This window comes from Corvus kubaryi, unplaced genomic scaffold, assembly GCF_017639235.1.
Source record: "Corvus kubaryi isolate FWS band 111438036 unplaced genomic scaffold, C.kubaryi_AGA036_p1.0 37385, whole genome shotgun sequence".
In the NCBI taxonomy this organism is placed as follows: domain Eukaryota; kingdom Metazoa; phylum Chordata; class Aves; order Passeriformes; family Corvidae; genus Corvus; species Corvus kubaryi.
This window is the reverse complement of record NW_024581127.1, coordinates 13,338,581-13,356,001: the sequence shown is the minus strand read 5'-3', so window position 1 is coordinate 13,356,001 and position 17,421 is coordinate 13,338,581. Positions and strand designations below refer to the sequence as shown.

The following is a 17,421-nucleotide window of genomic DNA, read 5'->3' as shown; positions in this document are numbered from 1 at the left end:
GGACTGCAGAGGCACAGCTGGGCAGCAAGAATTCACAGCATTTTTCAAGAGCTGCTGTAGAGCACCCAGCAGTGCTGGTACCCCCTTCCAGGGCAGACAAGCACAGGGCACTTCAGATGAGGCATGTTCCTTCCCCATGTGTGGTTTTGGGACAGCGTGGCAGGAAGTCACTTGTCTCCAAACCTACATCAAAGGAGCCTCAGGCATTCGCAACCACTAAGAATCACACACTGAACTTCCCAGCATTAATCGCTACATGCTGACCAGCAACAGCAATAACCTTTTCCTTCTCAAATTGTTCCTGTCCCTTGGAAAAGGGTGACAGGGAGGGACCATGTTAACCCTGTACTCATGTGCTGCTCAAGACCTGCTGTCATCACCCGCAAACCTGAAGCCACTGGTAGGCAGCACATGGAGACTGCTTTGTTTTAGGAATGAGCAGAACTGCACTGTGCTCATTCGAATTGCATTAAGTATTTCCTGCAACAAGTCAGGTAGGTATGTTTATTAACAGAAAGATGAGGTTTTCTTTGATTTACCACATTTAAGTTCCATCAAGGAAAGTAACAAACCTTTTTATCATGTGAACTAGGAAGTACCCCAACAGAAGGTAACTTTCCTCTCCTTCCAATTGTCTCACGTGAGAAACACTATATGCATTACTAAAAGCCAAAGAGTAATATTCAAAATAGACTTTTTCATGCACTCCTCCTCTCATACACTGTTGTTTCAATGCTGTTAAGAACATTACACAATGCTCTTCTTTAATAGCCAGGTTGATCTTTCCAACCTTTAAGCCCATCTATTCAAAAAGTTAAGTTATATATAAAACTGTCAGGTCAGATGCACGAGTAATACTTTCACAGACCTATTACAGACTTTTTTTCCCACTTTTAATAGTAACTTTAGCTTCCAGACTACAGGCCCTCCAAAGCCTGTTCCCATTGAAGCTGGTTGCCTTTCCTTCTTCATCTGGCAGCAAGCACCACAACATTTTGCATGCTCTCAGTAGGCTGAGAGGTCAGGTCTTTCCTTACAGACAATGTTTGTTTTCTCAGGGTAGCACTTAGCTCTGTTTTCTTCCTCATTCCCAGCACAGTGTACACATCCCACACCACCACAGGAGTGTTCACATCATCCCAGTCACACCAGAGAAGCAGGCTCAGCCCTCAGTTATTTATCTTCTAGAGTAATAGTGTGATAAAGCAAGTATGCAGCAAGCCAGGTGGGGAAGGAAGGAAATTACATATACATTTATACAGATGGAAGCAGATATCCCAACTCACTTTGGAGTTGTCATTCTGGAGACAGAACAAGCCTGGAGTGGGGCAAACAGGTACCAGAAGGAACTGACTGCTACTTCAACCAGACCAAGCACATCCCCTCCCTTTGCTGCTGGACACCTTTCTCAGACTGCTGATGCGTTATGCAAACCTGATACAAGCCCAGAGGTTAGAAGCGCTCAACAGGCACTATAAATAAAATAGCCAGCAAGCCCTAACTCTTATTACAACACAGCCTATGATTACATCTGCATAAAGGCAACAGCTTTTGGAGAGAAAAATCTAAACAGTAAGTCTAGCAGCCAGATGCCAAAATGAATCAGCAGCAAGACACACCTGTAATAGAGCTGACCACATCCACTTCTCATCAGCAAAAGAGACTACCTAAGAAAGGTCAACAGATGCTCTTGAAGGTGTGACTGTTGAAAGATTCAAGCCCTTGAACTCATTAGCATTATGCCTCAGAATATCTGAATAAAATCAGCTCTTGCTTTCTGCCTGAACACTTATTTAGTCTGGGGATATCATCTTGTCTAAAAGGATTTGTAAAGGAGGCTTCTTTTAGAGAAGTTCTTACCATTTAATTCAGTTACCCTCTGTGTAACTGAGAATGACCCTGAACGGGGTGGGGGGAGGCTGTGAATGCAATCAGGCCTCTTGGCGTCACCTTGGCCTTTGGTGCTGCTGCTGTTACTGTTATGTGTTAGCCTTCTACACTTGCAGAAATTAACCTGAGACAGAGTTTTTAAAAATACTAGGTACAAGTAACTGCAAGTTTCACAAATGTAAAACTTCATCTCAAGGGACAGATTCTTTCACTTAGGCAGGCTGAACCAGCTAGATGCACTAAGTGACCATGAAAAGCTTTCTGCTCCATAGCATATTATCTCACTGTTAACTCAACTTATTTACTCTGTTAGTTTTTATCCTAAATATGTCCAAGTGCAGTTGCAGCATTTTGATTTTTACTCTGGGCACATGTAGTATTTCACAGACAATTACAAATTTACATAGCAATTAATCTCTATTCCGAAGACTGAGGTTCAAATTTCTTACTCGTGAATGAGTTTAAGAAAATGTTCGGTCCATGCAGTACAGCAGAGCTATCACTGCACAGCAGACCCATGGTCACTGTGCTGCACTCCTGAGCAGCTCCCAACTCCATCACGGCAAGGGAACAGAGCAGAGATTCTTCCCAGCGAGAGCGCCGGGAGAGACCCGATGAGTCATGGGAGCCAGCGCTGGCAAGAGACCGGCTGCAGGCACAAACAAGTAGCTCAGATTTCATCAAATGAAAGGAAATAAAGAGCCAAAAGACTTTCTAATATTTACTACAATAATTTGCTATTGGAGGGGAAAGGGGGGACATCAGTACTCTGACTCTTTTCTGACTGTATCTGCTAACAGAACCAGGCATTCTTCTCTCAATTCAGGGATTACAGGAAAACACAAAAATCACAATACAATCCATAATCTGCTTCCACCAAACATTAACCAGCAACTACAACCGCCGTTTCATTTGCATTAAGAGATTAGCAAAAACGTATTCCCCTGGGGGAAAGCCTCACATAAATACAAGGTTTCTGTCATTTTCATAATCTGCCTGTTAAGAGACAGGACCTTAAAAGCCCCACTGCGAACGCAGCACTTACTAATCCACTCACCCATTTTGTTAAACTTTGTTTCAACTGAGTAGCAGTGCTTGACCCTCAGATTACAGTTTCAGCAAATTCAGCTGCATCAAATCTGAAAGGAAAACAGCTGAATTTATCTTAATGGCAGTTTAGGTGCAAAAGCTAAAATGAGTAGTGTTCAATTAATATCTTCAAAATAAAGACTTTTCCTTTTCCTTTAACATTTCCAGCAAGTGAACTATGAAAGTACTGGTAAAGAGTGCAAAATGTGAACTCGGCTAAAGCAAACACGTACTTATTTTTCCAATACAGAATCTTCAACAGAGCAGAAACTGATTGCAGAGCTTTGCAAGAGAGATGCAGACTGTTGCTTTTATTTCACTGAATTTGGGGGGAAAAAAAGAGCAGGTTAAATCTACCACAAACAAAAAGTACACAAAATACAGAGACTGCCCATATTTAATCACTACTTTAAGATCTTAAGAGTGCAGAAGTTTTGGGAAAAGTGCCAAGCTCCTCTTTGATACTCCAAGAAGTCTTGTCCCCAGGGGTGGTCTGACACGACCAAGAGCAGAGACCTGTAGCACTGGAGCTGGGCCACTCCAAATCAGGGCACTCCAGCCTCTTCCAGTGGCTGGAACTGTCAGTTCCAGCAACCAACATCAGTCCAAAAAAAGCCAAACTCTGCAACGCACTTGGTCATACTTCTTTTAAACTATTCCTTAAATGCACAAGGGGCTTCTAAATCCATAACCACATTTATTTCAAAATTAGTCTTAAAACTCCTTCTACAGTTTTATGCTCCCCATTTATTAGTATCTCTTGACAGTGAATAAACCTGCTGTGAAACTACTTGTCAATATAAAAACCAGCTGCCCTGGCTTTTCTCACCTTTGAAGGCCCACAGTTAAAGAAAATTAAACACAGGCTTGAAGCTATACCATGTATTTGTAAATAAAATAATTTGACAGAACAAGATTACAAAGTATGAAATGAGCCCTTTCAGAAAGCTTTAACTACAAGAGAAGTCAATGCTCAGACCATTTTGTAAAGTTTTAAACAAATATCACTGAGGAATAGGAATATTTCCATAAAACACTTTTTAAAATGCTTTTTAAAAAAAGCTTGGACCATATACAACAATTTCAGATGAAAAATTCCACATGCACGCATTGGTTTGGTTACAGCTTCAGGGGTCAGTGCAGCATAGTGCAAGTTTCATTCACAGATAAAAAGATACATGAAGTAGGTACAAGTACATTCTCAAAATACAGGATGTGATCTAACTCTCAGCAACCCTTTTCCCACCACCAAAAGGTGCTGAAAAGCAAAACATACGGAAACCAGGGGGAAAGTACACAAAGAGATGGACTCTTTAATAAGACAAGTTAATATTTGACAACTTAAGAAAGAGGAAACAATTGCATGAGGAAGAAAACGATTGTTAGTCATTAGAAGGTATGTACAAGGGAGGTTTGTACTTTGATTCTATAGAACAACTGAAGCTAGCAAGCCTCCACTCCTGAAATAGAAATACCAAGAGGTACAAAAAGTAAGCACTATTAGCTCAAAGCGCCTTCTCAGAACAGCCCATTTTCCCTGCTGCAGGTCACCACTCCCTCATCTTTCAAGGAAAAAGTATATGCAACTACTTATCTCAGCTAGTCTTTCAGTATATACAATCTGGCAATTCTACACAATCTTCCTGGTCCCAAGTCTGCGTCAGAAAGTGTTTTTCCCTTTGTGTATTTATTTCCAAACAGAACAAATACTCCTCAGTGCTTCTAAAGGAAGCCTTATTTTTAGAAATTGTCTAAGCTAAAAATACTGACGCAATTTTCACCTGAAGCAATGTCTTGCAAAGTTTGAATGTAGAGTGCCTCTCTATAGATGCTAAGTGCATCTTTAGCTACCAGAAATCTCATGGAGGGATACAGCTCTGAAGTACTCTGCTAATTTTTATTAAAAAATATGACTGATACTTTCAGCGTACAGAATGGGAGACTAGTGCAACATGCAGCATTGATTTTTTATTCAATAAATATTTAACCCAATTATTGCCAACCAAGGCAAACAGTGCAGAAATTGTCATTTAGAGATACAAAAGTTTAACATTTTTCGTATAAAGTCAGTTGCTACTATATTCATACAACTATTTCAAAGAGGTTTTTCTGCTTCAAAATTGAGGTTATCATTATAAAAATACAGAAACATATATTTGGGGGTTTAACATGTCTTTGCAAGTGTAACTTTTGCATTTATATGGGAACATGACACTTCTGTATTCAAGAAATTAAAATGAACACTATGATAGAGACATTTTCTGCACTGAAGATTTCATGATAGTCCTTAAATACATCTTTCTTGGTCCTGGGTATACATCTAGAATGAAATAACTTGCATCTCACATTTATCCTGAGGTCAGCTGTGTAAAAAGGAAAGCCAGTTTTATAAGGATACTTACAGGCTTCTTGTTCAAAATATGAGTTTATCTTTAAACAAGCCAATAAAACTCCTGGGGGGAAGAAAAAACCCAATACTCTCACCAGTGTTTTAAGAAAAAAATCTGTGACATTTTTGGGAATTATTTCCAAAATATATAGGCTAGCCCACCCAAATGCTGTATCACCCAACTAAAATTTCAGTATGTACTTGCCAAATTTGAAACTTAGAAACTGTTCTGGAAAGCGTGTATATAAATCCCCATGAAGAATCTCCCTAAGCTTCTCATCTCAAGATCCCAACCCACAAGGAGAACCCTGCTGAAGCCTGTGGGAATCTGCAGAGTCTTTGGATCTGCCCGCACAGGTGAGGATGTGCCATTTGGGTCTCCATCACCCACTACAGGGTGCAGTTATGACCTTGTAAAAGCTCCACTTTGAACACAGCAGTTATTTTCAATAGCACCAACAATCTCTCAGATACCAGCATGTAGGCAAATACAGATATAAAACAGGTTTTTTTGTTCCTGAAGCAGCACAATTGGTACAAGGCACTGCTTGGCATAGGAAGTCATAAGTTACAGCAAAACAAGAGTTTCCAAGTTTTGTGACATTTAGGTTTGTACATTAGATGACCTTGCAACGTATTATATACCACGGCTAGAAAAATAAGATAGTCTACAGGATTAACAAAAACATCACCATCCCATGCATGCTCACAGTTTTCCACCCTAGATCCAAAATAACCCCACATAACATATCAATATGAAACATTAGAAAGTATGGGTTGTTAAATTAAGGAAGTACGTTTCATTCTCCAATCTTCCACAAAAGTCTAACCTAGACACAACTCAAGTAAATGAAGTTGGAAAACATTCTGATAACATTTGCACCAGTCTATCCCTGCAGAGGAGAAAAAAAAACAACTATTGTCTACAGAATTCATAGATTGAGGCACATCGCAGTTGAAGATATTCAGGCGTATTTCATGGCTAGAACAGGATTTTTCTGAGGAACCTCACTACAGACTTCCCCAAAAGCAGCTCCATATGGTTTAAAACACAGCTTGCAACACACGGAAAAACATTTGGTCCTTAATCGCTACTGTCTTCATCATCATCATCATCAGATACATCATTTAAAGATGACTTAGGTGACTGGCTGTAGGAGTCTGACCTAGAGGACTGACAAGCAGTCATCTCCCCGGTAGAAAGAAGATCATAGCAGAAGTCGCAGATTCTCACTGGCTTGGAAGACTGGCTTGGGAGCAGAAACCTCTTTTCCGAGCAAGGCCCGCACACAACAAAGCCGCACTTGCGACAGTGGTGACGGCGGTTGACGGGTGTAAACTTGGCTTTCTGACAGCGCATGCACACAGTGGCTTCCGAGTCCGGTACCCACACAGCTGCGTGTTCATTGCTAGGAGTCTTCCCACTTTTGGAAAGCAAATCAGAAACACACTTATTTATGTGGTTCATCCACTCAGACTTCTCTGTAGCAGTGGCAGCATAAACCGCAAAAGACTTTGTTGGTGTCTTGATAAGCCACCCATTCCGTAAGTCTCCCTCATCCTGGATGGAATCAATAGTGACGTTTTCCAGTGGGATTATGTGCTGTTTATTGTATTTCTTCTTCTGGATGACAATGTTACCATAAACAAGAATGTCATTGAATAGGAAGAACTGCCTTGCTTTGGGCTTCTTCCTACAAAGTTTTGTTAGTACTCCCTCTCCAATCAGAACACGGCCAGGAATAGTCAGGGGTTGACCAGCTGCTCCAAAGCAGTTTTCCACTATACTTATTCTTCTAGTATTTGCCTCACTGTTTGCCAAGCGATCCACCATCTTTCACAAGTATCCTAAAATAAGAAAAAAAAGTTTGTTACTAGAACAGGACTGATTCAACAAGCAAGCAAGCAGCCTTCCCCAAGGAAGGTACCAACCCCGCATCTCTTAAAATATCTAACAGGACCTGCTGGCTGAGAGGCATTGACTTGGGCTAGATTTAAATCAAGTATTAACACCTAAGAATTTTTAGCAACGGATTAGTCTTTTTTCCAAAAGCAAAAATGTTCTATGCAGCTGACAGCTATCTTTATCACACAGACAGCACCTACAGCACTGCTTTTGAGAGCCTCCAGCAGCAAACTAGTTCCTCTCTAGTAAAGCTACTGCATCCTGGTTTGATACTCATATTTCTCTGTATATCCTCCTGCACCTACTCCAGATAGCAACAGAAAGTATCATTCATCATTTCAAGTTCTAATGCTGCAAAAACATCAACTTAACTTAGCAACCTGGAACACACACTAGTTTTAACACAACAAACAAATTATATAATTGACGTTCACATAGGAAACCATACTTCACGAGCTAGTTCACTATTACTTTTTTTTCCCCGTATGTAAACCTCAAATCATGGGCCAAAACCATGAACCTGCCTGCTGGAAACATTTTGTACAGGCCACAGCTTGCACCCCCCACTACGTCTGCTTTCATGGCACACTCTTGAGCCAGGAACAGGGAGTGAGTCATGGCTGGTGGCTCATCACCTGCTTGCTGCTGCCTTCTTTTTGCAGGAGTCCCACGGTCCCTCCCTCCACACCTACACAAACCACATCTGCATCCATCACACTGAGGCGGCCTACACTGGCAGTCCTGCACAGAGGACAAGCCACACAGCTCACAAATTGTTCCTGAGAAAGACTAAGTGACCTGCACCAGCTCAAATTTTAAAAACGACAACTTTATATTTCAGGAAGTGCTGATGAACTGTATGCTCCAATTACAGACTGAAAACCCACCTTGTTCCCCAAGAAGAAAATATGATTTTTTTTTTTTCCTGTGAGATACCTAAGACACCCAACAGGGAACTAAAATTAGGAAGTCACTATAGTGATTCATACCTTGGCAAACCACTCTTTAGCCTCTTTTGCCCTAGAGTTTCCCAGGAAGAAGTCTGGCAAAGGAAAATCTTGCCAGTCCAACCCAGATCTGCTCCCCTCAAACCTCTCATGAGTACAGCCATGCACCTGAACTGTTGTGCTTGATGCAGCAGCGAGATATCTGGCAGAGGCAAGCACTATGGACAGACTTTTCCTCAGCACATAGAAGACGCTCCCCCATGCCTCCCACAGGGCTGATGCTCACAACACCCTTTGCTACAGCCACAGCTGTGAACAGTGAAGAAGAGCAGAGCAGCAAATACTCCAGTGCCTTCTACCTGTGCTTCGTGACATGATCCCAGGTTGGGAAGTCCTCTACATTACCTACTTGAATCTACACTGCCTGCCATCAATACAGCACTAGCCTACAACTAAGAGGAAACTGGGCTGAAACAAGGCTCAGACTTGGTGCTGCTCAGACTCCACTGCTCTGCCATAACCTGATCCAGGCAATCTTCCTCCTATGAATCAAAGCACAGATACTTCCTTACAAAATAGGGATGAAACCCCTCATCAGGCCTCATCTAAATAAGTATGTTACCTGTGATTACACAAATCCACATGCCCATAATGTTAAGTATTATTATTGTAAGTTACTGCTTTGAAAGTGTAATTAGTTTCACACTAAAGTAGTTTGACAAGTGAGCTTGCACAGATATAACTACTTTTTTTAAGCTCTGCACACATTATCTTGTATCAAAGTCTGACACTCAAGACAGAAGAATATCTAGAAGTTATTTATCAGCACAGTTTTTGAATTTTCTTTACATGCCTCACAGCATTAGTTACAATACATGAATATTGTGTTAACTAGTTTTATGGTTAGGAGAATTACAAAGCCACCAAATCCACAACTATTTTGACCTGCAGACAGTGAAGACAAAACAGAAACTGCCAAGTAAAAAGTAGTAAGAAGGGAATGGAAAATAAACTAGGAGCTTTTTTACGTGTACTTGCTGTTGTCCTAGGCTCCAAAATCAAATTCAGGTGCTTGACTGCTGAAGTCCAGGATCTGGAACGACGCTTAATTGCCATTAACTGCCAAATAACCATTCCCATCTAACAATATATGAGAAAAAAAACAGCCTTTGCAAGCATCATAACTGACCCAACAGCCCTTCAAAGGTCTCAGTCACAGGCTCAGTCTAGAGTTACTTACTAATCCCATGTTCCCTGTGAAGTGGGAAAGGACATCAGAAAGCAAAGGGGACAGCCCAGAAAATACACTTTTCTGCAGGTACAAATCAATACACACTAATTATGAACTTACACTTTTATACAAATTATCTACAAATTACATCACAGTAAATGCCTTTGGTATTCCACAGGGGGGAACAGTACTCCTACCCCACTCCCACAAACATAACCATACTGATGGGTTTCAGTGAAGCAAGTTCTTGGTGTGAAGTCACAGCCACCTGTAGGAAGCAGTCACTGCTCCACAGCTCCAATTCAGCTACTCTGCACTCCCTGCCAATAAACTGCAAACTCAGTTCAAGGCCACTGCAAAAGCTTTCAAAATACAAGTCACTGGGAGATGAAAACAAGGAGAGAAAAAGCTAAAGGTTTTAATTAACTGTTCTCTAGGACAATCTAAGGGAAAACAACTCTAACCAGGATTGTTTAATAATCATCATGGCTTGAAACCAAGACACATGACTCCAGAACTTGTGCTGAAGACTGTATTTTGAGCTTCTTGTGAAAATAATCACTAACTGGACCTTAAGCAAGAATCCTGGGAAAGTTAAGGACTATTAAGAAAGACAAGATAAATCACATCTTCTCTAGATTGAAACTTTTTTCTATAATGGGTAACATTCTCACCTGCCAGCCTCAAGGCTGTAAATGCCAGAGACTGCTGATGCCAATTCCAGCTTTCCAAGGCATTAATTGTGTTTTTCCACACTAACAGATTAGACTTTTTAGAATAAGCATTCAGATATTTTCCTCATGAGTTTTTAAAGAACTAAAAATTAAAACTCCATCTGAAATCTTATGCACACTAATGCACATACACCTTCACTTGCCTTTTCTGAGAAAGGAAGTAAGTAGGAAACTACCCGAAATACATCCTGATTACAAGTAATCATGGAACATGACAAAAATAGACTAGAAATACAAGAGAAGACATCCCTAACTCACAGGAGCTAAAGTTACAAGAAGTGCACCTCTTCCTCTCATGAGCACACTGACCAAGGAGATTTAAATTAAAATATTGTCCAGATATGCAAAGGAACTTTTAACCCCAAGATGTCACAGTCCAAAAGCAAAGTTATCAATACCTAGTCTTTAAAACTTACAATCTTGTTTTAAAGCATATTCAGACCTATTGTAAGAGATAGCAGATCATCATACCCCGAAACTGGGTGGCAACATCCTCCTCTCTTCCAGCTAAACTTTCTTCTGAAGTTTCTGCTGTTGGCCACCATAAGAAGCAGATACTGGATTACTGCCCTGAAGATGCAGGATCTCAAAACCTGATCAAACAAAGCAACTCCTGAATGATGGCACATTGCTGAAAACATGCCCAAACCCTTCCCAAGCAAGTGAGGAATAATTCAGAACCATGGGCTTCGAAATAAAAGATTAGAAGACAGCTCCACTTAAGGGGAGAGTATCTTATACGTAGTCTCAGTTTGTGGATGCTGTGAAATCAAAAACCTCAAACGTATTATTAAACTTTATCATATTTGACTGATTTCACACTTGTGGCACACAAACTCCTAAAAGTCCTGAGGCCCTTATGCAACGGGGACTCCATTTGTGATGGACTGATGGTCCTCAAAGACATCAGATTCATTTGCTGCGTCCAGAGGGCAGCACAGTACTAGCTGCTAGTCAAAACATTACAAACCCCCCCCAAAACAAACCAAAAGAACACAAACAGATCACTTTGTAAGAAAAGTAGCTACATAGAGCTACATCATAAGCAGGGTTTAACAGCTTTCCAAATAAATAAATCTCAACTCTCAAAATGCTTCAATACCTTCACTTTGTCCCTCTCACACACACGATCTTAGTAAGTACCTTTCATGATGAAAATGCTGGGCAAATGTGTTCATTTCCATGGCATAATATGCTATTTAAAGGTGATAAAGTATTTCATGACACAGAAAGCCCCAACTCTTCTACAATATACAGGACTGTCTTTGACACTTAAGTTATTTCCATTTTTATTCCCAAGAAGCTTCTAGAGAAGTAACAATTCTGTTATCAAGATACCAAGATCTTCTTGCTCCCTTACTCCAGTTTTACACGTGTATCCTGTTGGTGAGAACAACCATCTCCAATGTGATCAAACATAGATATCACTGAAATTTTTGAAGAACTAACAAGTTATCCACTAAAGTAAAAGACAATCCATGTTGAGGAGGTCACACATTTACTACAGTTATTAACATTCCAAACTACTGTAGCAGGAAAATAAGGGTTGCTGTGCACCGACAAGTCACCTTCCACATAATTGTTTCTTTCTGCAACTGAATCCTGGAGACCAAACCAGTGATCTCCCAGGACTCAATGCTTCTACAGGTCTTATTTAAAACAGGAGAATGTTTATTTTATATGCTAGCTCTGCTTGTGATAGTGGCCAGACTGAACTGCACAGAATTGCTGCAACTGAGGACAGACGTAAGGACTCAACAAAAAGGAATGCAACCCTGACTGACATAGTTACACCCAATTCAATACTGACAGAAAACTTTTCTACTACTACATTAGCACTGTAGCAGTTAGCATTAGCACTGTACAGCAGAACCATAAATAACAAAGGTGCTGGAGGGGAGAAATGAGATAAAAAGCTGTTAGAGCACAGTGATGCAGACTGCATACAGCTCAGCACAAAAACATTTCCTCGCCCCAACTCAACCAGCACTCTCTTCAGGCTGCAGGACAGGAACAAAGGGTGTGCAAGAGAGGGACACAACCCAAATTCCCAAGTTTCTTCAGCAAGACAGCAGAACTGGCAGTGTTCCATTACTTCTGGGTTGGGCAAGAACAAATCAAATCCAGTGTACAGTCCCTGCTAACAAATGTTAATTAATAAGCATCTAATTTTGACCATTATTTTTCTTCAACACTCCTTCAAGGGAGAAAAATATTACCAGCCTTGTTGTAATTGTCAGTTCATCTATCAGCATCTTTACAATTAACTATTAGGCTGTTAACAACTACATTTAACATATTGCATCAATACAAACCAGGCAGTCTGTATTTCCCAGAGCCATGGTATCAGGATGCGGGCAGCTTATCCATTACTATGAATATTCATAGTTAAGGTGACAGCTTTAAAGAAAAAAAAGGCATATCTAAGCTGCCACAAAAAGCACAAGAGCTCAGAACTAATCACAGAACTGGCCCATCCAGTCCTAAAGCTGCAGCAGATCCTGAATGTTTCAAAGCCAGATTCAATAACCCAAGTCCAATAAAAAAGTGTCACTAAACACAGAATCTGACCACACCATCAGAATGGATGAATCTAGATATGGGTACACTGAAGCAAATGTAGAGAATAGAAAAGAGTCAGAAATGGAGGAGTACAAAAGGAATAAAGACAAAAAAGATAGAAACAGCAGATCTAAATCAAAGCACATTATACCTTGCCACCCAATAAACTTCTAAATAATTATCCAGGTCTCATAGAGAGCCCCTGTTCTCACACCAGCACATACAATGTCAGCAACTATGTTACACCACATACATTCAAATTAACCAACTTTCCTTGGTACCTAAAGGTAACATACATACTTCATAAAAGTTTCTAGTTAGTCACTTAATAGCAGGCAAAAATTTAAAGGTTTTATCATGTTTGACTCCACAACTTGAAGGCTCTGAATAAAACGGAAAATTTGAACAGAAATTCACTTTGCTTCCTTATACTTAAACCACACAAATTAAACATATGAAAGGTACAGAAGATAAAAAAAAAAAAAATGAGCAAGACAGAAACAAGTAAATTGTAAACCAAAGACAGACAAGAACTATCTGCAGACGAGATATCTAAAGCACATTAAATGACTGGTTTGTAAGATGAATCATTATTTGGATCTACAGAGGAAAATATCACACTCTCCCTAAAAAGAGTTCATCAGGCAGAATCAGGCATTTAGTTACATGGGAGTTTTTTAGCAGCAGGTTTCAAATAATTGTTATATATTATCACATCAGACTCATACAGTCTTCCTCTTGCACTTTGCCTATGCAAGGAAGACACGCTAATTTGAGTTACAGTTGCATAAACACCAACACTGAAGTTACCCAGAACCCTCATACATAGGGTTCTCATAAAGCTCTGTCTGAAACAGTAATATCACTACTTTTTGTGGACAAGCTTCCAGCTATAAAGGCATCTCAGTAGTGTAATACAGTATGCTAATCTCTATGAATATTACATATATTGCTCTTAAGAGCAACATTTGACATTTTACACCACTGCCGAGTAAAACACAAGTGTAAATTTCTGAAGTGCAACCTATTTAAGGAAACTTATCCATGCTTTGAAAATAGTTTGTGTGGAAAATTGCTGAACTAAAAACATGCACAGCAGATCTGATACAAGTGAGAAGACAAATGAGCATGTTTTAAATCTTACTTTGGCCTCACTAGTTACACCTCCTACCCTGCATCCTTCAGTAAATCCAGAGAAGGATGATACCATCGCTCATCCTGGTTGGCAAAATTACACTTTCTATGGACTTAGATCTCATCAGCTGTACTGAGAATCTAAGAATTCATGCACAAGCCATTTTTATGGTCCTTGACAGGTAATGCCAATAACAGCTGGATTAAACATAGTATAGAAATACCTGCAAGAGACATTTAATTAAACTTTATTTCTATCATTCAGCATGTAAAATAAAATACTGAGAAAAATTAAGTGCTAAGTATCCATCAATCCATGTTTTAATCCATTAGTATTTCATTCAATTGTCTACAGTTACTTAAATACGTCTGTAACAATTAACTGATAGCTTTTTTAGTATTAGTTATATATTTGGATTATTTACCATTTGCTTTTTATTAAATAGTAAAAAGACCAATTTAAGCAAAAAGTTACTACCCACAAAAAGAAATTTCACCCACAAAAATATTATATTGATAGGAGATATGGGTATGACAAGTGTTTTCTAAAGGTCTTTATCACTGCTAAAAGCTGACACAACAGAAACAAGTACATGCCTGTCCTGTGCTAGAGCTAGTTGGATGCTATTTAAAACATAAGACAACAACTGTCACTTAAAGAGAAATGCTGCCTTCTAACAAGCAGTTCTCTCAATGATTCTCTTCAAAAAAGTATTCCCCAAATTGTTGTATTTAACAAACTGTCTTTCTATTGCTATCATAACCAGCTGGTAAGGATATATAGGATAACCCTGATAATATACCAAAGATGTATCAAGTACAACAAAAAGCTTCATCGCAATACTGAAAAGAAAGAAGAGCAGAGATATTACAGAGACTGTATCAAGGTAGAGATAGCAGGAAATGAGGCTATAAGATCCCTCTGAACTTCAGCAAAATCTTTATCCAGATAATCACTTCTGACTAACCTGGTTAATGGCTGCAGCGTTCAGAAAGATACTGATAGTGGGACAGAAACTTTGACTTGATTTACAGACAAAAAAAAAACCCAGACAACCATTTTCTTACAGAAATGTAAGCTGTTCAATCTTCAAATCATTTTCCAAACCCTTAATAAATAATGGCATTTAATAAAGTCAAAAAAAGCTGCAAGATAAGAAACCAGAAAAGATGATGGCAACACCAAGGCTGCTTCAGATTACAGATGGAAAGATCTAAACACTCTAAAGAAACACTATAAAGAAACCCACAGGAAAATGGGTGTTACTGTGGACCACTCCCAAGTCTCATTTTATGATTCTCATAATTTTCACGATTTTCTACATTAATGCATTTTTTTTCTTCCCCCCATGAAGACACATCTTCCTGCATTGTGCAAGCCTGTGGAGCAATGGCTCCAGTGTGGGGAAACAGATTAGCTAACTCACCCCCTCACTGGTACATCCAGTATGACCCAGCAGCCTTAACCCTTCATTTGTCTCAACCTGTTGGCCAATGTTGTGGCATTGACCACAGAAGCCATGCCAGAAATATGTTAACAGCAACCACATTACTTCACAGCGTGCAACCTGTGAATACTCTGCCTTGACAAAACTTTAGAAACCTTCAGATTATTTCTCAGTCCAGCATCTAGTCATGTCCAACTACGTCATGAAAGCAAAATCCGTGCATTTGTCTAGTTGGATGTCATCATAAACCTATAACTACTATAATGAACCATATGATAGTTCACATGAACTATAATGAACTGGTTTGTTTTTAACTGCTGCACATGACTGTCACAAGTCAAATCCCACTAAACTCTTCTTGAGAGTACAGTGTAGAAATTCTTGTTTTAACTGGCTGGCATCTTATAGTTTAGTAATTCTTTCTATAAATTACAGTTAATTTTTGTACAATCTGATTTCCAACTTACTGCTCTTTCACTTTAGTTGACCAGTTGTGTAAGAATTGATCATATAATGTAAATTATTCTAAATGTGTAACAACAACAAAAACCCTCACTTTATTATCAAACCTGCATGGCAAGTGCATTGCTCTTCAAGTTTGCAATAGCCATTTTCCAAACGAGCTTGGAATTCCTGAGTTAGGATTGCCTAGAAAGGCCAATTCTATCTTCAGGTTGGAGATCATTTCTAGGTAAATCTTTCAATATGTATGACTTTATATTCCCCAACCCACTCAGCAGCTCATTTGGGTACAGAAAGCTACTTTTAGCAAAAGATTATTTATTTTTGTAAGCAGCATATGTATTAGCACAGCAAGACCTGAGCAATGCTGTTTTACTATCCAGGCAACTCTTCTGAATAGTTAACACACTCCCTGAGCTGCTGCATGCAGGCAAAACCATCTAAGTTCTGCACATTAGCTTCTCACAGGGTTTGGTATTTAACACCATAAACCTCAGCTGGAAATAGAACGCCAGCTTAACCTCCTTGCAAACAGAAAGGCCAACTCCCACATCCCAAAGAGTTATAATGCTAAGTAATCACAGAGGAGACACAAAGAAAATAAAGGCATGCAGAAGAGGGCTGTCCCATCAGACACGTTTGGCCTGTTTTAAACCTGCCCTGCATGAAGGATGAGAGCAATCACCTTGGCCATAAGGCCACGTGCAGGAATGGCAGCACCCCTGCTCCAAGCAAGAAACATGTGGCACCCATCAAAGAGACGCAGAAATCCAGAATTGCTGAGTCCAAAGCTGCTCCCACTATCTTCTCCTGCTTGCAGCAACAGAAAACATGAAAGATGGAAATGCAAGCAGTACTAAAGGGTTTGTACCACAGGGAAGTACATGATCAGGAGGCCTCAATGCACTCCTAGACCAGCTGGAAGGGGCTGTATTTCCCTTCTGTCCCTTGCTGCACTGGAAGTCATCCCTGAATGCCTCTTCGGGAAGAAGATACCTCACTGCAGAAATCCAGGAGGAACATTCTTGTAAGAGGTCCAACTTCTTAATGAAGTCAGTTGCTTATTACCACTGTCAGGCTTCTATTTACAATAAACCATGGTAGCCAGTATTGTTTTTGTCTTCTGGCATGATAAGAGACAGATCTGCTGCTGGGAAGAAACACATAATTGTCCATCCCGCACTTGGTAGTCAGGGGTTGGAGCACACAGAGCAACTATCTAAACTAACTTCTCTGTGTCCTTACCCATCTGCCGATAGGGTGAGCATTTCCCAAGCACCTACACAGGCTTACACGGCTTTGAGCAGCACTTCAGGAGCTCAGGTGACGCCACATTTAGATGAGGAAATTCTTAACACTGTTCACAATGTGAAAGAGGAGGTTGGCAGCATTAGCATGTGGAATGGCTAGAACTAAGGGAATTATTAAAAAAGCAACCAAACAAAAAAACATATACGAAAACCTCAAACCACAGCACACAGGCAAAAACCCTGAAAGCTTGAGGTCTGTAGAGGTGAACAGGCAGGCCTGATCTACCACACATAGTGCTCAACTTTGACACAGTCATCTCTCAAAGCACAGAAAGCAAGATCCAGACAACTACAGGCATAGCAAATACTTGCAGCTCTG

At 40.0% G+C, this 17,421-nt stretch overlaps 1 protein-coding gene across 5 annotated transcripts in view; it reads right to left on the bottom strand.

Moving 5' to 3' along the window:
- Nucleotides 1-3,846: 3,846 nt before the first annotated feature.
- The window catches only part of PLEKHF2 (pleckstrin homology and FYVE domain containing 2), a 20,764-nt gene continuing 7,189 nt past the window's right edge, over nucleotides 3,847-17,421 (bottom strand). For 4 of the 5 annotated variants that reach the window (XM_042036086.1, XM_042036085.1, XM_042036087.1 and 1 more), the window contains exon 2: nucleotides 3,847-7,216. In XM_042036086.1, coding sequence (XP_041892020.1) covers nucleotides 6,453-7,202 — 750 coding nt within the window. In that variant the 5' untranslated portion in view covers nucleotides 7,203-7,216 and the 3' untranslated portion in view covers nucleotides 3,847-6,452. Of the gene's footprint in view, nucleotides 7,217-10,657; nucleotides 10,683-17,421 lie in introns of those variants that run through there. The other variant, XM_042036089.1, reaches the window with a different exon arrangement.